The 27,131-nt window shown below is 42.2% G+C and overlaps 1 protein-coding gene across 8 annotated transcripts in view; it reads left to right on the top strand.

Annotated features, from left to right (window-relative positions):
- The first annotated feature begins 3,380 nt into the window (after window positions 1-3,380).
- The window catches only part of PPP1R13B (protein phosphatase 1 regulatory subunit 13B), a 139,281-nt gene continuing 115,530 nt past the window's right edge, over window positions 3,381-27,131 (top strand). For 4 of the 8 annotated variants that reach the window (XM_073349763.1, XM_073349762.1, XM_073349761.1 and 1 more), the window contains exons 1-2: window positions 3,382-3,703; window positions 9,574-9,668. In XM_073349763.1, the coding sequence (XP_073205864.1) occupies window positions 9,633-9,668 (36 nt within the window). In that variant the 5' untranslated portion in view covers window positions 3,382-3,703; window positions 9,574-9,632. Of the gene's footprint in view, window positions 3,704-9,573; window positions 9,669-27,131 lie in introns of all 8 variants that reach the window. The other 4 variants (XM_073349758.1, XM_073349757.1, XM_073349755.1 and 1 more) reach the window with 2 other exon arrangements.

Here is a 27,131-nt window from a genome sequence, read left to right as displayed (position 1 = left end):
CGGCCCACCAGGGGCTTTCCATGCACAAGCGGCGGAACAAGTTTGGGAACCACGGGCCCAGAGAGATGCAGCAGCATGCATGCATCAGGGTCTAAAACTTAAGCACCTCAGGAACTCTTACTCAGGAAAGTTAGGCAACAAGTGAGATTAGGAACCTTGAAAGTTAAGCAGCAGCCAAATAGGAATTTTGTGGATCACAGTGGTGCTGCATACAGGGAGTTAGGCACCTGGAGTTTAGACATCTAAGTTGCTTCATGGATAGCACCCCCAGCCAACCAGTGGAATCCACAAACTCTAGGTTAGGTGCCTATGCTCTCTATACAATGCATGGAGTCGGAGACATACTGATGCCCGAGAATGAGATCCAGAAAAGTCTGAGCTGCCTAAGTTAAATAATTGTAGATGTGATGGAGAGGGGTGTATCCTAAATCCTAACCTTCTTGGGGAGTTAAGCACCTAAGTCTGAGTTGGAGGGAGGCACATATCTCTGTTTGGGATCCACAGCACCTAACTCTTTTCTTGCAAGAACAGCAGCAGTGCATGCCAGCTCCACACAAAAGGATCTTGCGGGAGGAAGCAGAAAGAAGGCAATGGCAGCAGCAGTCTCCTTTATAATTTTTAGCCCAGTGGTTAGGGTACTCACAAGGGGCATGGGAGAGCCCAGTTTAATTCCCCCTCTGTCTGACAGGAGAAGGGACAAGAGCATGGGTTTTTCATCTATAAGGTGAGTACCCTAACCACAGGACCACCTCCTCTCTGATTACCACTCATGTAGCATTACCACTCATGTAGCATTAGCAGCAGCACATATAGCAATTGTTTACATGGCAAAATAATATTTTTAAAGTATTTATTGTATTTTTAACTTCTTTTAATGCTATTATTGAAAACAAGGAGGAGAAATCACCACCAGTCAGCTATCTGCACAACCACCAATAAGTGGTCCACAGACCATAGTTTGAGAACCATTGACCAAACTTCACCTTGAATAACAAGGAGGGCATACATTTGGAAAAATAAAGATGGGCAAAGAATTTCAAAAATGGTCCTTTAGCCACAATTAGACTCAGGATTTTGCAATATAAACACTGGGAGAGGTAGGGAAACTCCATTCACTGCTATTGTTCATGATTTTTACCAGTTTGTTAAAAATATTTAGAATATATTTGAGGAAGAATATAGTTAAATAACTGCTTATTTTTAGGTATATCAATAATTATGGTAATGTATAGTGTATTTTATTCTAGATCTGCCTAGCTCCAGGTTAATAAAGCAATTCTGAGTAAATCTGAATTTGTCTTTTTCTTATGTCCCATTATCCTAGTCTTTCCTATTCCTAAATCTTTGCGGGAGGTGGAATTAGTTTACAAGGATGTCACTGTCCTACATCTTACTGCCAGCTAGTAGCACTTTGCATAATACTTGCAAAATAATTGTAGGTTGACAAAACATTGTGTTATGATGCCAACAGGTTTGTCCACCAGGACAATTTTATTCAAAGGTGGCAACTCAAAGGTGGCCATATTACAACATTCAAAACAGAGATGAGAACTGGTGCATTGAGACACATGGATATGCAATACAATTTTTGATATTTATGAACTGTCTTTTTAAGGCTATGCGCACTGCTAAAAGGTCAGAATAAATTTATGGTATATTAAATAAGCAGCTGAAGTTACCACATGACCTTCAGTCTAGGATTTTCAGCCCACTCTCTTCTACCTGCAGAACCAAAATAAAATATTATTTGGTTGTATTGTGGGCTCCAAGGGTTCATAAGAGTCATCAAATCTCCAGCTGGCTCTCTCAGCTAAAAATCTTTAATTTACCTTTTAACAGCCTATTCTATTTAACATGTTAAAAATTACCTCCAATTATATTTAAGTATTCAGTGTCTTGACAAACAATTTACATGGTATATGCTGAAAGAAATGAAGAACACAGAAATCAGCAGTTCAAACAAAAGAGGATTTTTGATCCATACAGTAGATCCAACAGTATGACTAATTAATCTTTTTCTAGACTAAGAGAAATGTTGGTAAGACTTACATAACCATATGATATTTGTATATATGTAATAGAATAGGCTTATTTTGCTGCTTTGACTCATAACAGATTAACATCTTCCGAGCTGTTAAATTAACTTTATTTTTATAGTTCTGCAAAACAAAACAATTTTTAAAAGCTACACGAAGTGATTTCCAAAGAAGCCTTTGAAACTTATTTGTGAACAATGAGAACCATAGAATCATTACATCAGTGTCCTTGGCTACATTTCTCATCCCTTATTGTTATGCACTATTGTATGGCGGACAGCAGCCAGCTGTTTCAAGGGCAGTGTAGCTATTATGATCCTGTAGGATGCCCAGGGACAGGGTGCTAGAAATAAAGAAATATTATTGCATTATTTTATCTCGTCTTTTTCCTGTAACAGTTAAACAACCTCTGTTATTTACTTATTGTCAGATGGATTGCTTGAGGATGCTTTTGTCCTTCAGGCTTCACGTCGCACGCCGCACTCCCGCACCTCCGGAGAGCGCTGATCAGAAGGGTTACACCTTCACTGAGGGCTCCTTCCTCCGGCTCCTTCCTGCAGTTGTCGCTGCAGCCTGCTTTCAGTGTAGGGCAGGAGGAGGCGGGGATGGGGACGCTCTGAGGACTTTGCCCCGGCAAATCCGCATTCCCCACATTCCAGCAGCGGGTGACGCCTGCGGGAAGCCTGTCAGCTCCGCTGCGACAAATGGCCCTGTAGAGTGGCCTTTTTCCTGCAGCCCCCCTGGGGCAAGAGCCTGGACCCCAGAGCGCCTGTTAGCGCCCCGGTTCAGTGATGGGAAGCAACAGTAACACAGAACATGGCAAGCAGCGGGGGGAGGCGGGGACAGCCTACGTTTGCTCGGGAGATGGAAGTCGCAGGCCAGGTCCGCTGCCTTGGGAACAGGGCGGGGACGGGCCCAGTTTGCCCCTGCAGCGGGCCCAGGGTGCGGCGTCAGCAGAAAATGAGCGCGGCTGGGGTGGGGGGCAGAGCAGGCGCTGCACACGAGCGTGAGGAAAAGTGGTGGTGGCGGGCCGGGCCGGGCCGGGCCCTGGGGAGAGGCCGGGCGACGCCGCGGAGGAGCGGACACAGCCCGGCAGCAGAGGACGGGAGAGGGTCTGGGGTGACAAGGCAGGCGCAGAAGACAGGGGAAAGGGCTAGGACACCTGACAATAAAGGGCACGGATGGGAGGGGGGAGAACCTAGGTGCCCGGGGGCGGGGCCCCGCTTGGGGGCGGATAATAACAACACTAGCACAGCGAGAGAGAGAGAGAGCGAGCGCGCTGCTGGTGTCACGTGGGCTAAAGGCCCCGCGCGCGCGCATGCCTTTTACCCCCCCCCCCCTCCGCCCCATCCCCCTCCTCGATCGAGGCGTTCCGTCCCGGCCAATGGGGAGGCGGCGCTGTCGTTTAACCCCTGGCCTGGCGGAGCGGCAGGGAACGCGGAGCAGGAAGCGCTGAAGTGAGGGGCTGGGGAGCCCGGCCGCCGCCGCCCTCTCCCCGCTGTGGGCAGCAGCCACCGGGAAGCGAGGCCTGTGGGGAAGCGAGAGGCGCCTCTCGTCGCTGCGGCCACGGTCTCCGCTTCCCCTGGCCGCTGAGGGAAGCAGCCCGCGCGGCAGCTAAGGCGGCTGGGAGCGACGGAGGCTGAGGAACCGCTCCGGAGATGATGCCGGTGAGTGCGAGACCCGCTTCGTCCAGGGCGCCCCGATCCCGCGCTGAGGGCGGCTGCGCTCCTCCTCCCTTGTAGCCGAGTCCGTGCTCATTTCCTTGGCCGGGCATGGCCAGCCCGGCGGTGAGGCTGGGAAAGGCGCTCGGCACCACAGCCCCCCTCTTCGGTCTCTGTTGTGTGTAGGCCACTTCGTGGTGGGGGAGGGGGACCCAGTCAATTACACCCCCGGTGCGGGCTGAAATGCCCCGTGCCGGGCGTGGGGCCCCATGTCACCCCCCCTCCCCATCTTTGCCTGGCTGAGGAGGTTTCTCTCAGAGCAAGGCGGCAGCCTCGTCTGTCCCTGTCCGTTTGCCCTGCGGGCAGAGGGGCTGCCCAGCCTCCTTGGGGCCGCGCGTCTGACAGCCAGCCCTGCGCATGACGGGCCAAGGACCCTGTGGCTTTCGCGCTCCGCACTGCATGGCAGGTCTCCGGGCTCTGGAGACCGCTCGTGCTTCTGTGGTACATTAGTTTCCTGCTGATCCGTGGGGAGCAGGTTCGAGCCCTGTGGTTCCTCAGCGGTTACAGCGTGGGCTGGATTTTTTCGTCGTGAAGCCTTGTTTGTTTTTCTTTAAACACATTTTCATCGGCCACGTGTGAAGAAGGGTTAATAAGAGCTCTCTCGGGTAGGAGGTACATCTTTGGTCCTTTCTCAAGCGGCTTCATGCGCTTTCCTGATAGGAGGAATCCATGGAGCAGCTATATCTTCAGCCTCTCCATCTCAGGATGGCAGGACATCTCTCCCGTGTCTCCTTTCTCTGCTTCTTGCAACTTCAGTGTGGAGATTATTTAACTTTTTTTTTTATTTTTAAAAGTTAAATAAACAAATTAATTTGCCTCTCTCACAACATAAGAGTGGAGATTGCGTGTGGGTTTGGTGCAGTGGCCAGGAGAGAGTTGTGCTTGATGCCGGTATTAGGTTTGTGGCTAACTCTTGAGACTTGAAAAAAGAAAAGGAGGACTTGTGGCACCTTAGAGACTAATGTATCCGATGAAGTGAGCTGTAGCTCACAAAAGCTTGTGCTCAAATAAATTTGTTAGTCTCTAAGGTGCCACAAGTCCTCCTTTTTCTTTTTGTGGATATAGACTAACAGGGCTGTTACTCTGAAACCTGTCTTGAAACTTGAGTAACACAGCCATATTCATTTGATTTCAAGTTCAAATTTGGGTTATTAAAAACTAGCTTCTAAAAAGCTCATATTGGGTGTCTTATTTTGATCTGTTTTTTTAATTGGAATTGAAATGTGTTTTTAAGTTTAAAATTCCTCCACCCTGTAGCCAGAACACTGCAGCAGGCTGCTTGTCAGTGAGAATATGGAAGTGAAATTGAGTTAAAACTATTTCTGTTCAAGCTTGAGAGGAAATTCAGAAACTAAGAGTAAATTAGATCTAAATTTTCATTTTGACCAGTACAAGGTGGTGGTTACCATGAGATATTTTTAAATGATTTTTTCATCTAGTTTTCAGCTACCAAATACAAAAGGATTCCATTAAGATTAAAAAAAAATCTTGTAAAACAGCGACAATAAGAATAATTGATTTGTAGTCCATAAACCTATGGATCTTGTGCAGTTTTAGAGAGTGGAGGGAAAAAATGACTGGTAATTTTATCAGCTTTTATGCTTCAGAAAAGATAACATGTAAACTATAGGTCATGGAAATCTCTGATTTAAATATACTTGTTTGCCATTGCTTCCTGTTAGCATATGATTTTTGGACTGGGAGAACTTCAGAAGTGAAGTGTTTGGACTCTTTCTAGGCCTTTGATTAGTCTGAATGTTTTGTATTCACTCCAGGCTAGTTTTAAATATTGCAGTTGCTTGTGGTAGTCTTGAGGTAACTCTTTTTTTTTATGTTTCTGAAACTTACTTCAAAGTATTTTAGTATTGATGTCTTTTAATACAAACATTCCCTTACAACAGCTATTTCAGTTTTGAAAACTAGAAGTTACTAAATCCAAATTCTGAAATATTTGATTTGTTTTCCTTTCTGAAGAATTGAGTGAATCCTGTGGTAATGAAATTAATAAATAACACTCACTTGAATCTGCCATAATGTAGCACATATGTGTACTTCAATAACTTTTTGAGAGTGCACCTCAATCCTGATCTAGTTTATCCTGGATATTCTACTTTTGGACCTCTACAAAAATGTCAAATACCAAATTCTCTCTGTGTAGTGATCTAGTTTTGTGAGCAGACGATCTGGGGGACTTGAATGGGACTAGACTTAGTTTCACTTTTGACTCAAAATAGGTTTTGAGCCCAGATTTTCAGGAGTGAAAGGTTAATGCCCTAACTTATTGTATGAGGTAGCTCCTAAACAAATTAATGAAAGATTTCTCCTTCATGAAATAGCTTTTGAATAATTAGTGAACAAAAACATGTTTGCAAAACACTTTTTACATATTGCCAGACCTACACTCTCTGTGGTTAACAGCTGTTTAGCCAGTATTTGTTTTAACAAGGTAAATAGAAAAGTTTAGAAATAATTGAAATCTGTATCCAACTGTTCTGTTGACTCAGTGATCAGATATCCAGGAATTGAATGGTAAACTTGACAGCTAATGGGTTGAAACTGGATTTCATCCTTAATTCCTAAATGTCTCAACTTGATGGGGAAGCATGATTCCTTTCTACCTTCCCTCCATGCTTCTCCCCCCCACCCCCCCACACAAAGGGAAGAGGGAGGATATCCTCTCCAGAAAGAGGTTTTACCAATAAGGATCTTCTTGCCATTTGCACACCTTTTCTCTCCTCCTTCGAAACTCTTCTTCCTTATTCTGCCACATCTTGGTGGAATACAAGAGTAACTGTTCAGTTGGTGCTTCCTGTGGTCCTGGGTGGTTGAATTCCCTGTAGTAATGGTGCAGAGTGGATTGATTTAAATCAAGGTGATTTTAAATTATTTAAATCACCAAGTAAAAAGCCTTGGTTATAAATCTATCAACTTTTCCATTCATATTTTAGTTATTTTCTAAGGAAAGGTGCATTCCCAATTCTTGATCTAACAGTTACAAGAAGTTGATTTTTACAACTAGAGCCTTTACACTGGTTATGCCGTAACTGTGTATATTTACTTAAGCAATTATGTAGCTTAATATTTCCAGGTTCTTATTAATTGTACATTTTTAGTATGTTAGAAAATGGTGAATACTATATTACTTATTTACTAGATAATTTTTTGCTCGTGATGTGTTAAGCTGCATTAAGATGATAACTGGAATTTAATTAAACGCAACAGCATATAAAATTTATTTTATTAAAGCAAGCCCTTAATACAGTGCATGATCAGTTGTGCCATATTTGTAAAGCTTGACCTCACGCTAGGTATTTTCCTCTGATGTCTTTAACTCAAAATTTTTGATAGGCTCCTTGATTGAACATATTTATATCGTTTGAGAGATCATTTTAGGCCTTGACACCTTTAATATGTTGTGTTAAATTCATATTTAATTTTAAATCTTCTTTTAAAAAATAAACCTTATGTGACAAAGTTCCTCCTCTGCCTTGGTGGGTCCTGCGCTTTATTGGCAGATTTGCTCGCCTCAGATTCATGGCAGCCCTCAGTTTGGCCACTTTTGCTAGTGGCTCAAACCTGCCTTTCATTCATCTAACCTAATCACTGGCAAGCATGGGGAAAGGGAGGAGAACAATCCCCGTAGTCTCTGCTGATCCACCTAGTGGGTCAGGGGACAGGCCAGGGACCTTACCCTCTGGTGGGACCCACACTCCAGGTCAACTCCTCTTGTATCAAATAGGAAGATGAGGTGGGGGGAAGAAACCCAGGCCCACCCTCTACTCTGGGTTCCAGCCCAGGGCCTTATGGATCACCGCTGTCTACAGGTTTCAGAGTTGCAGCTGTTAGTCTGTATTCGCAAAAAGAAAAGGAGTACTTGTGGCACCTTAGAGGCTAACCAATTTATTTGAGCATAAGCTTTCGTGAGCTACAGCTCACTTCCACAGATGCATACTGTAGAAAGTACAGAAGATCTTTTTATACACACAAACCATGAAAAAATGGGTGTTTATCACTACAAAAGGTTTTCTCTCCCCGCACCCCACTCTCCTGCTGGTAATAGCTTATCTAAAGTGATCACTCTCCTTACAATGTAACAGCTGTATGACGGCTACAACTCCCTGGACTACTTCCCCATGGCCTCCTCCCAACACCTCCTTTATCCTCACCGCAGGACCTTCCTCCTGATGATACTTATACTCAGTCCTCCAGCAGTACAGCTTCTCACTCTCAACTCCTTGTGTGCCTCTTGCTCCCAGCTCCTCGCATGCTCTTTACTATTGAAGTGAGGTCCTCTTTAAACAAGGTGTTCTAATTAGCCAGCCTGCCTGCCTTAGTTGGTTCCAGCAACTTCCTGATGGTTCTGAAACAGCCCATTATCTTACTTGGGGAGAAAGAACCTGCTGAATCTGGGGCTAATGTATCTACCTTCTAGCACTCTCCTATAGCCATCTGGCCTGACCCTGTCACACTCAGTATAACTCAAATAAACTTTTAATCCACCCTACTAATGGGAAATGGACAGAACACCATGCAGTTTGCCAGTTTTGCTCAGCTGGGAAATATTATGCAGGAGCAAAAATGGTAAACTTTTGGGTCTCCAGCTAGAAATAGGGATGATGAATACAAAAAGTCAGTGATTCTGCAGACTGTAGTCCCCATCGCAAAGTACTTTAATCAAGACATACATGTCCATTTTTTATAAACGGTTGATATCACTGACCTACTTTCACCAAAAGAAGTAAAAACATCTTTGATTTTTGTCTGATTTGATCTTAGTGGTAAGGCAAAATGTGCAAAACCAGTAACTATCTGATACCTTTTCGTCATCTAACTTAATGTGGCTCTTTACAGGTTAAAATAGCCATTATGAGTGTTGACTTCCAAAAGTGCTGTGGGTACTCCTGGCAACGCAATTGCATTGACCATAACCAGTTTTGAGGAGGTTACTTTTCTTTTCCATCACCAACTGTATAATTCTTAGTCTATCATTATTACATTGAAGTGAGCTGTAGCTCACGGAAGCTTATGCTCAAATAAATTGGTTAGTCTCTAAGGTGCCACAAGTACTCCTTTTCTTTTTGTGAATACAGACTAACATGGCTGTTACTCTGAAACCTAGAACTGAAGGTTTGTGAGGTGGGGGGATGGAGTTAACTGGGGAAGACATCTTCAAGGAGAAGTGCTTTAATTGCATATTCCCTTTGATGATGGCTTCAAAGTGACCTGACCTTGCAGATTACTATCAGCCCTTTTCCCTTTCGACTCACCAGTGTCTTTCTGTCCTACACAAGAGGAGATGTGGTTGGGGAGGAGCTGCTACAGTAGAGCTCGGCAACAGACATAAAGTATTCCTCCAATATACCATTTGATTTCTAGGTAGTTGTTGGTAGGTTCTCACTTCCACATCCTATGCAGGGATGTGGATTTCATCTCTATGGCTTGGGAATGAATACTTGTGGGCTGTGCACCTTTAGTAGAGAGACATGGAAGAAAGATATTGTGATGCATGGGGTTCATTGAGATGAATTTTAGGAGTTGCTTGAAGAAGATGGGGGAAATCTATTTTGTTCTGTGGAACTTTGGCCTAGGTGTTGATTTCTATCTTGGATAGGTTGGCCTGCTGATAGCCAGTATCTGTAGTCTTGTGGTCTGGAAGGCTTCAGCTGTCTTTGTCTGGATAGAATCCTGTGGTGGTTAGGATGAAACCTTAACTTTGGATCTAAAGTTAAGATGCGTGTGTGTGGTTTTTTTTTTTTTTTTGTGAGGGCTAATCAGTTACTTAGTGTGTTTGGTTTTTGTTCCTTTGTGTTTTGCAGCTTACTATGGTAGTACTTGAAATTATATCCCTTTTCCAAAATGCGTGGTGGCTAAGTATATGAAGTTTGAGTCAGTCGCAGTCTGGAGCCCTAATGTATGTATGTTTTTTTTTTTTTAAACAACAACAAGAACAAAAAAATCTTTACTGCATATATAACGGAACTGTTTTTAAATAAAATTTGCCAAAGGAGTCTACTTCTGTATTAAGTGCCTGCAGGACTTTTTTTATATATAGAAAGTTGGCTTTCAGATGAATGCTGAGAAGCGTACACTGTCATAAAGGTGCAGACAACATTTAATTTTTTAAAATTTATATTTTCCAAGAAGTCAAATGTGGGCATGGCTTGACCCTAATTTAAATCAGAATAAATATACACTTGATTTAGACTTCCTTTTACTCAGCAAGGTCAACTGTTCTGTATTCTAGTTGTAGAGGTACATATGTCAACTTGACATTCGTAAATTCAGTTTCAGTTTGAACGCTTGGAGTTGGCAGTACTGCATTCATCCTGATTTATGCCTGTTCTTGTTGTTCTTCCCCATCCTCTTGATTCCACTATGGGTATGTTTCAGACTGCAAAAAAGACCTGAGTCAGCAAGTCCAAGACCTGGCCTACACTACACAGTTATATCGACATAGGTTGACATAAGGCAGCTTATGTCAGTGTACATACTATAGCCTTGCTCCTGCTAATGTAAGTGCCCTACTACACCAACATCATAACTCCACCTCCACAACAGACATAGGGCTTGTGTTGGTGTAGATAGGGCACTGCGTTACAAGACAGCCAACAGCTGATGTAAGTCAACTTCATGGCTAGGCTGGAGCAGTGAAGTTGACAAGAAACCCTGGCACCAGGTCTCTGCTCCAAGCCAGATTGCCACCCAGGCTGCTAGCTTGGGCTTCTCCATGGGCTCCCTACTGTGCCCCCCCCCCCCCCCCCCCCGAGTCCCAGCTCTTGGCTGCCAGCAGCCAGTTCAGAGCCCAGCTGTCCACCTCCTGCTGGTCTGGTTCTTGGTTCCCCACCGAGAGCATGTCAGCTGGACTCTGGGTGTGGATCTCCCTGCTGGAGGTGAGAAGCCCTGGGCAGCTTCCCCCAGCTGGGAACAGGAAGGCAAGAAGCCCTGGGGCCAGCTGGGTTCCTAGTAGGGAGCTGCATGGGGCTGAGAGTCCTGGCTCTCAGCCCCCCCCACTGCCCCTCTTCAGTCAGTGGAAGTACTCCTGGTGAGGATGTGCACCACCAACAGAAGGAGGTTAGTGTGGACATCTACAGCCACCACGTTAATTCCTGCGGTGGCTGTAGGTCGACCTAGCTTAGGCCCACTTAAGATTGTAATGTAAATATGCCTTTAAGAGCCTGGATCAACTGATTCACCCCCATTGCTGGCTTTTGAGCTATGTCTCAGAGACCAGGCTCCAGCCTGAACCCCTATATCTGCACTCTATTTTTAGCATTGGATTGTGAGCCCAGGTCAGTTGACTCCAGCTTCTGAGACTTGCTGCTGTGGATATTTTTTTGGAGTGTAGACATAGTGTTCTTTAGGCTAGCTCTTAAGAGGTGGAAATAAAAGTAAGAGCGTACTGCTTTCACTTTGTGCCATTCAGTTGGGCAACAGACTGCAGTGTGTGTGTGAGGGGATATTAACTTTGAACTAGGAGACATGTATATATGTTGGTTTACTGATTCCTGTCCCTAATGTCTACTTTAAGGTAACATTTCATCAATTTGCATTCTGAAGAATACATTTACAAATGAAGCCTTCATTTTTTAATGACAGGTTTCAGAGTAACAGCCGTGTTAGTCTGTATTCGCAAAAAGAAAAGGCGTACTTGTGGCACCGTAGAGACTAACCAATTTATTTGAGCAGGAGCTTTCGTGAGCTACAGCTCACTTCATCGGATGCATACCATGGAAACTGCAGAAGACATTATATACACACAGAGACCATGAAACAATACCTCCTCCCACCCCACTGTCCTGCTGGTAATAGCTTATCTAAAGGGATCATCAAGTTGGGCCATTTCCAGCACAAATCCAGCTTCTCACCCTCCACCCCCCCCCCACACAAACTCACTCTCCTGCTGGTAATAGCCCGTCCAAAGTGACAACTCTCTTCACAATGTGTATGATAATCAAGGTGGGCCATTTCCTGCACAAATCCAGGTTCTCTCACCCCCCTCCAAAAACCACACACACAAACTCACTCTCCTGCTGGTAATAGTTTATCCAAAGTGACCCCTCTCCCTACAATGTGCATGATAATCAAGGTGGGCATGAGAGTGAGTTTGTGTGTGGGGGGGTGGAGGGTGAGAACCTGGATTTGTGCTGGAAATGGCCCAACTTGATGATCCCTTTAGATAAGCTATTACCAGCAGGACAGTGGGGTGGGAGGAGGTATTGTTTCATGGTCTCTGTGTGTGTGTGTGTGTATATAATGTCTTCTGCAGTTTCCATGGTATGCATCCGATGAAGTGAGCTGTAGCTCACGAAAGCTCCTGCTCAGATAAATTGGTTAGTCTCTACGGTGCCACAAATACTCCTTTTCATTTTTTAATGAAATCTTAGGTTTTCTGCAGACTGTTTTACAAAAAGTATGGGGAGACCTTTTAATTCTTTAAACACACAATTTACCATAAATAGACCTCCAGTATAATCCTGTTCAGCCGAACTTTAGGTTCTGAAAAGATTTACATCAGAAGCAATGTTAGGAAATAGGCTACAGAAAATTAATTTGACATTACCCAGCTCAAAAAGAAAATGATTGAGCCAAGTAAATAAAGCAATGGTATCAGTACATGAAGACTAGGTTTTGTAGATTTCAGTTACATCCTGGGATATTGCCATAATTTTGTAGTGGTAGAGTTAGTGGGCATAACTTGAATTTTAATCTATATTTTAATTAAAATGTGCAGTTTTTAGGTTTCTTATTGACTAAAAGAAATCAATTTTATAATACATGAAGCACCTAGATTTGTAATACTGTTGAGAAGATGAAAGCAAATATATAAAGTCTCATCCTTCTTGTTTGAACACATGAATAGACTTGTTGCAAGAAGCTAAATTTTAATTCTTCAAGAATAAGGGAGAAATTTAACCAATCTTTAAGGGGTTGACTGAGGATGGGGAGAGAACATTGTTTTGATAACCTGGGTCTTTGGAAGAGTGGCAGTGATGACTCAGGATCTGGCAAAGACATGCAGTGTGGTGGGTAGCATGGGAAATAAGCATCTCTGACTTGTGTGGTTATGATGCATATGAATTTAACCAATAATACTGTGCTTCAACATGTGGATTGGACCACCCAAGATGGAAACGGTAATGATTTGTTTGTAAAATAGACCACCAGGATCCACTTGTGGCAACCATCCTTCACATACCCAAGAGGCTAACAGTTAGTTTATGGATGTTTCAAATCTTTAGTCTTAAAGTCATAAAATATGAAAGCATCATGTTTCAGACTCCTTCAGATACCAATTAGTATTCAAATAGGTAGATAACTTTCAGTCAAATAGTTAATTTTTATATTGTATTTAAAAATGACAAGCCACTGGCACTAATAACAGGCAAATAAGTGAAGCCTGATATTTATTTGTGCCTTATGAAGGCATTTAAAACTCCCTCCTTCTCTATGGTTACCAGTGCTTGTTTTTTATTTCACAGGCTGTTTAATATGTTCTGTAGACTAACTAGTGTGTTAACTAGCATTAGGGCTCAAAACCAACTGGACTGTCTATTTTTGAAGATTAGATAAGATACTTTGATTAGTGTTCACTGTATCTTTTTTTTAATATTGTCTAAAGAAAGCATCTCTGAATATTTCAGCATGTCTGCAGGATTACTACTTTTTTGTCCACAATTGTCTAAGTTTTGGAGAAGATATTTGAATCAGATTCTTTGGCATGTGAAAGATTTGTAGTGGGAGACCTACTCTGTGCTCTTCAATCATGTCCGAATCAATTTAATTATTTTAAAGCCACACCCATAGACTGTTTGTTAAAACAGACACCATCTCCCTTGACATGACAGCATGTTCTATTTGTTTTAGCTGTCTTCTAAATTTTTTTTAATGCTGTAGCTTACCTGCTTTATTCTGCAACTTACTATTTTTCTTCTATCTTGAAAGAAGGGAAGAACTTAGGGCCTGATCCATGGTTCCTCCTTTGGCAAAAAGGATCCAAAAGCTGCTATATGAGGGCAGGTGGAGATTCCATCAGCACTAGGGAATTCTTCGTTGGCATAGAGCTAGTTTGGCTGGCTCTGTCCTTCTTTCCTAGTGTAGGCCAAGTGTGACTTGTGATTTGATGTTTCCCAACAAATGCTACAATAGCGCCTTAAGCTATAGCAGCCCTAAAATGATCTAATGTAGACTGGAGGCCAAACTGGCCACTAACTGTCATGGTTTTCTAACTTAAAAATATAAACTTATGTATATGAAAAAGGCCTAAAAAGTAGTTAAATATTTTCACTGTTTTTTCTTAAATACTAGGAATGTAAAATCTGATCTTCAGTGGTTCTCCAACAAGCCACAGAAGTGTAAAGTAGCTTGGTCTGAGGCATTACATGCTCAGAACTGGCCTGCACTTAAATTAGGTTGACATAGCCATGATGCTCAGGGATGTGAAAAATCTATACCCTCTGATTGCTGTAGCTATACTGACCTTACCCTGGTTGTAGACACAGCTAGATTGATGGATGAATGCTTCAGATGACCTAGCTAGCATTGCTCAGGAAGGTAGTGGTCTGACAGTGACAGGAAAAACCCCTTCCATCACAATTCAGGGTTATACTGGCATAGCTACAGTGCCATAGCTATCCTACTATAGGCTCCATAATGAAGACGTGGTCTTAATTGAATGAGCAATGGCATTAAATCTTTAACAAATGCATAGTCTTTTCAAAATCTTAGTTATGAAGTTAAACAGGTCCTAACAAAAAACAAACACATTAATTTTAAATTGTTAGGTGGTTTCTTTCCCTCTTAACAACTAAATTTTATTTATGTATGTCTTGTGATGTCACAATTTCACTAATTTTCCAGTCATTAAGGGTCATCTCTACCCTAAAAAAAAACAATATTATAAAGCTTTCCAATATCCTCTTGGCTAACCAAGATGTAGAATCTAATAAAGACAGAGAGAAGCTGTTTTAAAAACTACTCTATTTGTTACTGTATATATTAGGTGTTAAATTGTCTAACATGCAGATAAGGGCTTCGTGTCTTGTTTAGGCTAGAAGACTTAAATCTCTAATGTAAAAATAACTCCAAGTAGAATAAAATGTTCTAAAAAACCGAAAACAACATTCAGGTCTCTTTAATGCAGCATAAAGAAACACACAAGGACAAATCCAATGTCTCTTCTTTGGAAGTTACATTTTTAAGTGCAAACATGAGGAGTGACTGCTTAGAGACCTTACCTATTTTTGTTTTTTAGCCCAACTTCCTTCTTTCCTAACACCAAAATCTAGTATATTCTTCAGCAAATTATGCTACTGGTGAACTGTAAGTGTACTTAAGAATCCATGCTTTCATTTTAAAACAAGCAAGTTTCTAGCCCATGTGGTTGCAAAGAAAACCATCCAAACAATCTGTTTCTTAGAGTTTTATATTCACTTCTGGGGGAATTCTGCACCAAAAAATTAAATTCTGCACACAATATTTTTAAAATTCTGTATATTTTATTTGTCAAAATAACACAAATTACAATTGAAACTGGAGTGATTGTTTCAAAATACCTGTCAACAATACAGATGAGCAAAAAAGTTTCCCCCAGGAGTAGAGAATTAAAAAAAAACTCCTACAACAACCCAGTTCCAGTAATGGACTGCTGGAGGGGGCTCTGTGGCAGACACCAGCACCCCTCTCCTCCTAGAGCCCCTGGCCCAGACACCAGCACCCTGGGAACCTTTACTCCCCCAAATTTCTTCCCTGTCCTGCCAGGGGACATAGTGTGGTGCAGCCCTACCCTTCCTTACCCTTTGCGAGAGCTGGCTGTCTCTCCCAAACCCTCTCCTGTCCCTGGGAAAATGAGGATCAAAGAGTGCAGCCTCCAGTCCCTCCAGGCTGGGTTCTCTGCTCACTGCAAGCTGGGCTCTGTAGAGTCCAGTGGCCCCTAATGGCGTCCAGAAATTCTGCAGGGGGAACAGAGAATTTTCTGAAATTCTGCATTGCGCAGTGGCACAGAATTCCTCCAGGAGTGTATATTGTTGCTGATCACTGTAGTACCCAAGTGCTTTGTAAATGTGACAGTACTAATGTCACATGAATTAAATTTAAACTAGTGCAGACTCTGAAGTGTTAATTGCCCCATTCATCCCTGCATGGAATGGGAGTCTAACTTTGAAATGTAGTGATTTACATTTTTGGTGTCAACACCAACTATTTCACTTTAATTTAATTTTAATACTTGGCTAACATGTCAATGCTAAAACGACTTTTGCAGATGCCAGAAGCCTCAACTGTCAAAATGTCCAGCTTCACCTGACTTCTTACTATAGTACAGTTTTATGTATTACAGTACACATTTCTGTAGCCTATTAAAAAAGAGAATTTACAGGCAATGTAAGCTAAATTAAATTTAACATCAAATTAAATGAGGAGGCAAGTAGTAATTATTCAGTCTTCCTGTGTTTGGGGCTGTGGACATGACTGGGGCTCCTTTCTTGGCATTACTGAAATTTTAAATAAATTCTTGCCTGGAGCTGTCAAAGAAGCTTCCATCTGCTACACTGGAGTGCTGAAGAATGTAGAGTGTTTTTGCCACAAAATCTAGAATTTTTTTTATTATGGGGTGTGCAGGTACTTGCTGTCTTTTCAGAAGCAAGAAAGAGAGGAGGGCCTTTTGAAAGCTTTTTCTGAGTGCCTTAAAAAAAAAAAGGCATCTCTTCATATGGCAGGGCCTCAGGGGCCCCCCTCTTCTCTTCACCCAAGTTCAGGGATGTAGGTAGAGTATGATTGAACTGTTGCAGTGGGCCCCTTGGACTTTGGGTTGAGGGGAGGGTAAGAAAACAGCTTCTTCTCTTATCCTCTCTGCCATGCTTGGAAAGATGTTCAGTACATTCATACCAAGTCAGTATGTCCCTTCATGTAATAGTATGTTGGTACTAGTATTGTTTTAGACCATAGCCACTCAAACAGTCTGTCTTTCTAAAATCACTGGGGGGAGGTGGTTTAATAACAAAAACTCTTAAAGTATGCTGGGTAGGATATCTGTTCATGTAAAAAGTGTCTGTCTATATAATTAAATTTGTTTGAACATAATTAAGACAAGGGGAAGAAATAATTTGGATTACCTTAAGTTTGTTTGCTCTGACTGTAAAAGCCAAATGTCATCAGAGATCATATCCTATTTGGAGTATTGGGTTTGCAACTGTTATGGTGTAATAAGGCATGAATTCTTTTCATTGAAGCAGAATATATTTAAGAAAGGTGTAAATTGACCTGTCAGTTTACCCATGTGAGGGTGATATTTGAATCTTGTCACTTGGAATGCTACACCTTTACAATAAACTAAAAAGTGAGGATGGGTGGTGTCATAAATATAAAGGGAGGGGTAAACACCTTTAAAATCCCCACTTCTGCCACCATGTCAAGGTTCCTTCCCCACTCTGAACTCTAGGGTACAGACGTGGGGATCTGTTCATCTCTACCTTGGACTTAACCGAGGGGGTACTGGCAGGTACTGCTAGATGAATCTGCCAAAGAAAGGTCAGCCTTCACCACCCATGTCGGACTGTATGAATTTAATGTACTCCCTTTCTGGCTGCAGAGTGCACCTGCCACTTTCCAAAGACTTGTAGATGGTCTAGTGGGATTAGGAGAATGTGCAATCACCTACCTTGACGATGTGGCCATATTTTTGGATTCCTGGGCAGAACACCTGGAACATCTACAAAAAGTCTTCAAGCGCATAAGGGAGGCAGGACTAACTGTTAAGGCTAAGAAATGTCAAATAGGCCTAAACAGAGTGACTTACCTTGGACACCAGGTGGGTCAAGGAACTATCAACCCCCTACAGGCCAAAGTGGATGCTAGCCAAAAGTGGCCTGTCCCAAGGTCAAAGAAACAGGTTCAACCCTTCTTAGGCTTGGCCGGTTATTACAGGTGATTTGTACCGCAATACAGTCAAATCAACTCCCCACTGACAGACCTAACCACAAAGAAACAGCCAAATGCCGTTCAGTGGACCGAAGAGTGTCAGAAGGCCTTTAACCAGCTTAAAGTGACACTCATGTTTGACCCTGTACTAAGGGCCCCAGACTTTGACAAACCGTTCCTAGTAACCACAGAAGTGTCTGAGCGTGGTGTGGGAGCAGTTTTAATGCAGGAAGGACCAGATCAAGAATTCCACCCTGTAGTGTTTCTCAGCAAAAAACTGTCTGAGAGGGAAAGCAACTGGTCAGTTAGTGGAAAAAGAATGTTACGCCATTGTCTACACTCTGGAAAAGCTACGCCCATATGTTTGAGGACAGAGCTTCCACCTGCAAACCAACCCTGGTGTGCTATGGTGGCTTCATACCACCACAGGAAATAACAAAAAATGGAATGGATATTCCATTTTTTGTGTCTTTTTGTAATCTAAGGTTTTGCTTAGAGGGATTCTCTATGTTTTGGATGTAATTACCCTGTAAGGTATTTACCATCCTGATTTTACAGAGATGATTCTTTTACTTCTATTAAAATTCTTCTTTTCAGAAACTGAATGCTTTTTCATTGTTCTTAAGATCCAAGGGTTTGGGTCTGTGGTCACCTATGCAAATTGGTGAGGATTTTTATCAAACCTTCCCCAGAAGGGGGGAGGTAACATTTGGGAGGATTTTTTGGGGGGGAAAGACGTTTACAAATGGACTCTTTCCTAATAATAATACTGGTTAGACGTTTGGTGGCAGCAAAAATCCAAGGGCAAAAGGTAAAATAGTTTGTACCTTGGGGAAGCTTTAATCTAAGCTGGTAAAAGTAAATTTAGGAGGTTTTCATGCAGGTCCCCACATCTTTACCCCAGAGTTCAGAGTGGGGAAGGAACCTTGACAGGTGGTAATTGTATTTGCTTGTGTGGTTGTGTTTTGTTTTTATTTCAAGTGGTAGACCCTTTGCTTCACTGTTTTGATTATCTATGTAGGGGGAACAGGGAATCGCAGTCCACCACTTTTTTTTTTTATTGTAAAGTGAACCTACATGAGGATGGGTGGCAGTTGTAGTTCATTGCACTATGACCCCCTTCTGACAACAAAAATTACTATATGACCTCAGTGCTCTGTCAGGACTGGTGTTAAGGAGTGGCAAGCAGGGCAGTTGCCTGGGGCCCCATGCCATGGATGGCCCCATGAAGCAAGTTGCTCAGGCTTTGGCCACAGGCAACCCTGGTGACCCTTTTAAAACAAACTTGTGTCCCACTTTGGGGTTACAACCCACAATTGGAGTATTGTTGGCTTACTGTAAAGGAGTAGCATTTAAAGTGACAGGTAACTTATATTTAAATATAACTTTTATCTCTGTGCTTATGTAATGCTGACAGACCCTGCTTGTCAGCGGGTGGGATCAAACCGGGGACTTCTGTAGCTTAGTGCATGAGCCTCTACTGTTTGAGCTAAAAGGCAGCTGACTGTTAGCCAGGGCTGTGGAGCAGACTCATTTAACTCTCTCTAAGTGGTCTCTGTGCCACTAGATGGGACACAGCACCCCACCCAGAAGGTGTGAGGGTTACACTTAATTTTCTTCAGTTATAGTAATCTTAGCTGTTTGTAATAATGGCAGGTAACCATTTTTGAGCTGGAAGTGGCTTTAATGAGGTCTCTTTATAGTGAAATTCTTGCGATTGTGAAAGATATAACTTAGTTTTGTATAACTGTCAAGGCTGAAGTCTGGACCTGACAACACTGCCCAGTGGTGATAGTCAACAGCCATGTCACCCAGTGATGGGTAAATTGCTGGGGGTAGGGAAACCTTGGCCCGCTCTGCTCCACTGGGTTCTGACCAAGGGCCCTATGACAATTCAGTTGTGTGGTCAGGGGGCTGGTGCTCCTGTACTTGCTCCCTGGGCCACTTCCTATCTCAGCTTCAGTTCCTCCACTGGTCTGCGTCTGGATCCTCCTGGAGTCCTTTCTGATCATGCTCTGAAGGGTTTTCTTCATGACAGGGTGGATTTGATTTAAATCAAATTGATATAAGTCACTAGTCAGGAAGACTCTATGCAATCATAGTTTTCTACATAAAAGTGCATTCTTGTTTGTTGTAAACTTAATACATATTCTTCACAACTCCAAGATGTAGGTTTCATTTTTAGAATGATTTATTATAAAAACTTTTCTGATTTTAGTTTTACAGCTGTATCAGAAAATGAATGATTGTTTATTTCATTTACCAAAGGTAAATGAAGCAGATACTTATGAAGTCATTGGGAGTGGGAGGTGAACTATCTCCAATTCAACAGGTTAATTCATTAATATTTGGAGGATTTTTCTTGCAATGTAGTATTAGGAGGAGAACATTACCAGACAGACATTTTAAATTGTTTTAGTTAACTAAAACTATGTTGTGTGTTCTGGATTTTTTTTCTTCAGCAAACATATTTTCCAAAACAAGCATGAATTTTTGAATTTAAACATTCAAGTTTTTTAAAATCAGGTTTGTTTTTATTCAAGTTATTTTTAACTAAATTAAATGATTTGATTTTTTAAATATTTCAGCTATGTCAACATGAGAAACTTAAAATATTGGCTTCTGCAGCTAACTTGGTCATCTTCACCTTCACTTTCCTGTTGGTTCATAATCTGGAAAAGAAAAATGAGCTTTCCTGCTTTTTCAGGTCCCAAATGATTTCTCAGTTTGGAATTAGTCCAAAGGAAGAAAATATTCTTTCTACACCAGCAGAAGAAGCTACTGCTGTTAAAAGTGAGATTATCACTTCAACAGTCTCTGGAAGTCACTTAAGCACTTGGATTCACCAGTTCACTGGTGTGACTTTCTTTAAAACATCATCAGCAAACACATTTCGTGAATGGTTCACCCTTAGCTCTGAAGTTTATTCTAGTTGGTATTATGGAGGGATGATTGTTGGATGTCCAGGTCATAGCCAACTCCTCTTCTTCAGCAGATCAGGTTTGACCCTGTGTAGGGAGCCAGGGTGGCTTCCTCTGAACCAGAGGGTAAAGAGCCACCCTCTCAGCCTAAGTGGGCAGGGCCAGACCAAGCTTACACCAATCCCTGGAAGGGGAGGGGTGGGACAGGAAGTACAAAGGGCGGGGCCCTTTCTCCAGTGAGAGAAGCACCAGGGAGGGAGACAGACACAGGCTGCTCCCTCCAGACCCTGCTGCCTACCCAGGGAGGCCCTGGGCCACAAGGAACCTGACCGGGAGGAAGGCCTGTGGCAACCAGGACTGCCAGCTGCTGAGTACCCGGAGGACCTGGAGGAGCCAGACTGTAACCCAGGCCAGCGTGAGCCCGACATAGACAGGGAGCTGGAGCTGCCAGCAGCTGAATACCCGAATGAGCTGGAGGGACCAGAGAGGCCTGCTTGAGAGACTGGGTAGGAATTAGCCCTTGGGCAGAACTGCACTGTGTGTGGTAGGGGTATTTGGTCAGCGAGGCATGGATGGCCCCCCGCTGACCCAGCAGCAGGACCTTCGCCTCCCGCCACTGTCAGGGCCCTGGGCTGGAACACAGTGGAGTTGGGTGGGCCTGCGTTCCCCTACCTCGGCACTCCCCTGGCTGAGGGGCGTGCTGCCGACTTGTGCCGGCGCTCCCTTTCCACTAATTCCCCAGCGCCTGAAAGGTGTGACTAAGGCCTGCCCATGGGACCATAGCTCTCCATTGCCCCCTAGGGGCTCGGTGGACCGATTGAAACTTGTCACACCCTGGTTCCGAGTATTGAGAATCATTGCAAGAAAATGAGCTGTAGATAGTACTTGTCCAATTTGTGTGGTTTTTTTTAAATGCTTGTAATTTAACTGTCATTGCATATTTAAGATCTCACTCAGTTTCTTCCAAATTTAATAGCATCAGCAATAAAACAGCTATTTTGCTGCATTTTGTTCAAGGCTACAGAAATAGGCTTCAGGGTACTCAGTATGTGTTCAACATTTCTCTTAAGCCCAATGTTGAGAAGTTTGGCTGTTACAGTGCCATCTGTTTTTTCACTATTTTGTTCACAAACTGTCATCAGATTAGGCCAGTTCTTGATATAGTGCTCAAAACAGTCTACTGAGTTCCATCACAGGTCTTGTGGAAGTTAGTTTGGTTCCACCCACTTTTTTTAGAGCAGCTGCTGCAAAGTGGTGGTTGTTGAAATTGCAAAATACTTCCATAACATATCACTATCCTTGGCAGATAACTCCAAAACTATAGAAAATGATAGTGATCTTGAGGGTGGATAGCCTTCAGAATCCTATAGGTTGAGGATGGATTCTCCTAAACAAAATAAGTCAATGCAGTTATTTAATTTATTAGCATACTGTTCATTTAGTATTACTCATTGCATTCACTGACTACTATTATTCAGAACTACTTTAAAGGTGATATTGTAAAAGGAAGATCTGCCTATTTCAGCTATTTATTTTTTTTATCAACTGCATCTAAAATGATAGTACTATAGTTTTTTTGCTCAAACATGAGATTTCAAGACTAGTCCAGAAGGTAGACAGGCAGTCCTTAAAGTATGAAATAAAAAAGTTTACCAACCTGAAGATCCTGTATGTTCAGACATGTTCCTTTCATCATCTTCAACACAGCTTCCTCCTAAGAAGGAACTCTTCTCATGATGTTTCATTTGGGCAGCCAGGCCTTGCATTTCTTTATTGTACTGTTTGCATTTTGCACATGTGCCTGTCTTAACCACAGGTAGAGGAACTTCATTAAACTGTTCCCAAATGGATCTCCCTTTATGGGCTGCTACCATTATAGGTTTTCCCTTCTAGGTAGATCTCAAATCAATTAAGGGTTACACTCAGAAAGACCTCAAGACTTCTGGAATATGCTGCTCAAAGAGTTTCACTTTAGTTTCTACTGCGTGTCCCTCCCTTCTCTCATTTATCTCCAGACTTCTTCTCCTTGTCCAAATCTAATCCACCCCCAACAATTTTCTGTTCATTGAACTTTTAGAAACTTTGCACTTTAGAGTGAGGTAAGGGATTGACTGTGTACACAAATTTGCAAAGGGACAATAGGGTTGAGGTCTGTTTCTCACCTCGATGTATGTATATTTACAAGCAAACATTTTTGCTGTTAAGAAGCATGTTATCTCTGGAGACACAAATCCACAGTTTGAGAACTGCAAAACTAAGCCTCTCTGATGGTATCTTCTAGACTGAGCACTGAGTCCCATTGGGTGGGTAGAAAGAGTAACTTAAATCTATACAGAAGCCTGTGGCACCCTGTAAGATTGGGTTCCTAATCCATGAACTACTAGAACTCATTTACAAAACTTTTCTTAAACATTACATGAATATATTGTCTCGTACTATAGAATTAGACTTTATAATCCCTATTCCGTGATGAGATATCTTTAGATTGCTTTTTGAGGGGGGGAAGCATTTATCAAAAACTATTTTTTTTTTAAAAAAAATAGTTTTTTATCCACCCTGCAATCATGTCCCTTCTTCATTAGCTCTTCTTTAGCCAAGCTCTTAAGGTTTCCTCTCATAGGATAGGCCCACCATTTTCTGATCATCCTTGTAGCTCTTCTCTGCACTTGTTCCAGTTTAAATTAATCTTTCTTGAACATGAATAACCAGAATTATGCACAGTATTCCAAATGAAGGTCTTCAGATGATGGCATTAATATTACTTTATTGCTACTGGAAATGCCTTGCCTTATACAGGATCGCATTTGTCGTCTTCACAGCTGCATCACTTTGATGGCTGTAGTCCCCCTATGACTGACCCACATACTCGGGTCTCTCCTCCTTTGTCACTTACTTCCAGTTGATGAGCCCCTAGCTTGTTATGAAGTCTTATTAGACCTTGAGTGCATGAACTTTCACTTTGTACTATTGAATTTCATCCCATTTCTTCAGTCTTCAAGGTCATCCAGATCTTCTTGTATAATATTCTGATCCTCCTCTGTACTGACAATGTCTTCCAACTTTGTAGCATTAGCAAACCCACCTACTTCTTATGCTAAGGTCAATAACAAAAATGTTGAATAAGATTGGTCCCAAGACGGATCTTTGAGGAACTCTACTAGTAACCTCTCTGCAGTTAAATAACCTTGCAGCATAACCCATTGCTGTCTCCCCTTAAGATGCTTGTACTGATCTCCATCTTCCCTAATTAGACTAATTTCCCATGTTGTACAGTGCCAAGTGCTTTACTGAAGTCCTAATAGATTAGAGCTACTGCACTTCCCTTATTGAAAAATTCAGTTTTCTCAAAGAAGGAAATATGGTTAGTCTGGCACAATCTACCTTTGAACTCCCATTGCATTGCCATTTACCTCTAATTTAATAGTTCTTTACTTCACGTTTTTGCTTTAAAACCTTGCATAGTATTGATCAGATTAACAAATCTGTAACTGCCCAGATCACTTTTTCCTTTCTTAAATACAAGTATGATATTCTCCAGTCATATGGTACTACCCCTGACTAGACAGATTTATTAAAAATCCTAGCTACTGGATTAGCAATCTTGTGTTCCAGTTCTTTCAGCATGCTGGGATGGAAATTATCTGGACACTCCTCTCCCCTTCCCCCAATTTGAGTTCCTTAAACTCTTCAAGCTTTTCCATCTCAGATGTGGTAATTTTCCATTTCTAGCTGTACTGCCTTCGAGCACAAGTTCCATATTCTTGTTACTGAAATCTGAGGCAAAGTATTCATTTAGTTTTTGGGCCATACGTATAATCTTTAATCTCCTTCCAATCCAGACTGCATAGCAGCCCACCTTTATCCTTTCTTCTTTTTATTTATATAACTAAAAAACTTTTTTTAATTTCCTTGGCAAAAGCTAATTTGGCTTGACTTTTAGATTCTTCATGATGTAGCTTTCTTTGCTGATCAGTCCCTTTTTTCTGTTCCCTGCAGGCTCTTGGCTTATTCCTAATAACCTTTTGGGGGTGGTTATTAATCCAGCTGGGTCTGGAGCCTTTCCCTACAAGTCCTCTCCCCACTCTTTCTTGGGATCCAAATTTCAGATAGTGTGCGCTTTTTTTTTTTTTTTTTTTTTTGGTGAGGTTGATTTAAAGAAATTCCAAGCCTTCTCATTTAAGTCTTTGAGCTCTTCAGGTCAAATGATGACTATTTTAATTCCCTTTAATTTCCCAACATCTGTTTTTTGAAATAAAAACCCATAGCTGATGACCTGGTTTTGATTATCCTTCCATTTAATTCCAACTGAATCAATTCGAGATCACTCAGTCCAAGTTATTTCCTATGACCAGCTCTTCTATGGTATCCTCATTACTTACTAAAACCAAGTCTAAAATGTTATCACCTTCTGTTGGTTCAGTGTCAACTTGAAGAAACCTGTCTAGTACATCCAAGAATAACTGGGCCCTACTAATATTAATAGCATTTACTCTTCCTGATTCCTGCTCCCTGAATCTAGCCTGGTACTGCCTGTGATCTCTGGTCTCTAATTCCAGCCTGACTCTTGCTTATGGGACCTGGCTCTTGCATACCTGGGCCCAGCTGTGATGGCTAGGTCAGACTGGCTATGACCCAGTCCCTTACAGAGCTCAGTTTTAACTGTTAAGCTTGAGCTGACAGTTAGACATCCACAAGGAGATGGCAGAGAGACCGGCTGAGTTTGGACAAAATTAGACAGGTCTAGGGAAGAGAGCTCTAGGAATCCTCCACAGAGATTGTAGTTGAATTTGTGTTTGTGGATGAGATTACGTGTAGAGGGATAAGAGAATGGATCTGAGGACAGAGGATTGTGGAAAACCCACAAAGCTGGAAAGGGGATGGGGAGGATACTCTAAAGGAGCAATTAGAGTAGGAGGAGACAGTCATGGAAGCCAAGAGTAGATGTGATTTCAAGAAGAGCAGCATGGTCAACTGTTAAAGTGGCTGATAGATCAAGGAGGATGAGGATGGGAGTACCGATTTTTGAGATTTGGCTAGGAACTGGTCATTAGAGATGTGGCAAGAGGAGTTTCAGTTGAGTGCAGTGAGGTGTAAGCCAGATTCAGTAGGGTCTAGGATGGACTTCCTCTCCTACAACTCCAGACAGTAATTATAAATAGCACATTCAATGACCTTAAAGGTGAAAGGGAGATGGGCGGCACTTGGAGATACAAGTGGAGTAGAGTGGGATTTTAAAGTTGGGAGAGCCTACAGTATGACTGTGTATTGTGATGTGAAAGAGCTGGGGTAGGGTGGGGTGGGGAGAGAAGGTAAGGATGCAGAGGAGAGTGGGCACAAGGCAGGTTAGGATATGGAATTGAGTCATTGTGACATGTTAAGGGGTTAGTGGAAGAAAGCAGATGAGAAACTTTTGCATCTGTGAAGTGGGAGGGGAGAATGAAAGGCAAGCTGAGGAGAGGAGGAAGGTAAATTTCTCTTGAAAGAAATCCTTTGTGATTCTATTCAGAGAAAAATTAGAGGAGGAAGAAGGGAGGGTATGAGAAGTGAGTCAAAGGTGGCTGGGATTGTGGGGCCTGGGATTCAGTTAAATTGGAGAAGTAGAGTTCTTTAGCTAGAAAGATGGCAGAACTAAGAGGAAAGTAATGAATTTGTAAGGGAGGAACTCAGGCTGGCCACAGGACTTCCATCAGACCTCTCAAGGTAGGAGCAGAGGAAATGTGGGTGTGAGCCCAGGGATGAGGAATGGGCAAGCCAGATCTCATGATGGGAGAGTGAGGTTAAAGGAGTCAAGGGTGTAAGAGTGAGGAATGGACAGATTCAACAACCATCTTGGTGGAAGAAAGTTATTTAAAGAGAAGTAGGAGATCTGTCATCTTCATATTGCAATCTGAAACACTAATCCTGCAAACTTTGAGTGTTGTGCAGATTTACTCATATGAACATATGCATAAGAGTTTGCAAGATGAGATGCAAGGAGATGAGATGAAGGAAATGAAAACAGTAGGAGGAGTCAAGGTGATTGGGGGGCAAAGGTTATAAAAACAAAAATATGGGTTAGCTAGGTAGTACTACACAGGTCTTACTATTCTTTCTTTTTGAATTGCCACTATTTTGAAGTAATTTTTAATCCTTGCTTATTGCCAGTGTGTATTTGTGTTTTTAATTGCATACTTCAAGTAATCATTTTTAGCCCATGCCTATTAAACATTGTCTGTTTGTATTCATTATCTCAATAATTCTTGACTCCTTTTAACTTGTGACTATTTAAAATGTCTTTTTAATACTTTTACTGTTTCCTCTTTTCCCATCTATCCCTGTTGGTTTTGGTGGAACTCTAAGGGGGTCATAAGGTTCTGCCTGTTTAAAATGCAACAGGATTAGGGCCCACATTTGTATTTCTCAGTGATTTTATGTCATTTAATTAGGATTATGGAACAAGCAGAGCATGTCCTGTCCTTGCAGTTATCCATCCCCAATGTTTTGCTCACTAAGGACTTTATTTCACAAGACCACTATTTCAGAGACTCTCATGAGCCTCT

This window comes from Lepidochelys kempii, chromosome 6 (genome assembly GCF_965140265.1).
Source record: "Lepidochelys kempii isolate rLepKem1 chromosome 6, rLepKem1.hap2, whole genome shotgun sequence".
In the NCBI taxonomy this organism is placed as follows: Eukaryota; Metazoa; Chordata; order Testudines; family Cheloniidae; genus Lepidochelys; species Lepidochelys kempii.
Note: the sequence above shows the minus strand (reverse complement) of the source record. Positions and strands in the feature narration are given on the sequence as shown.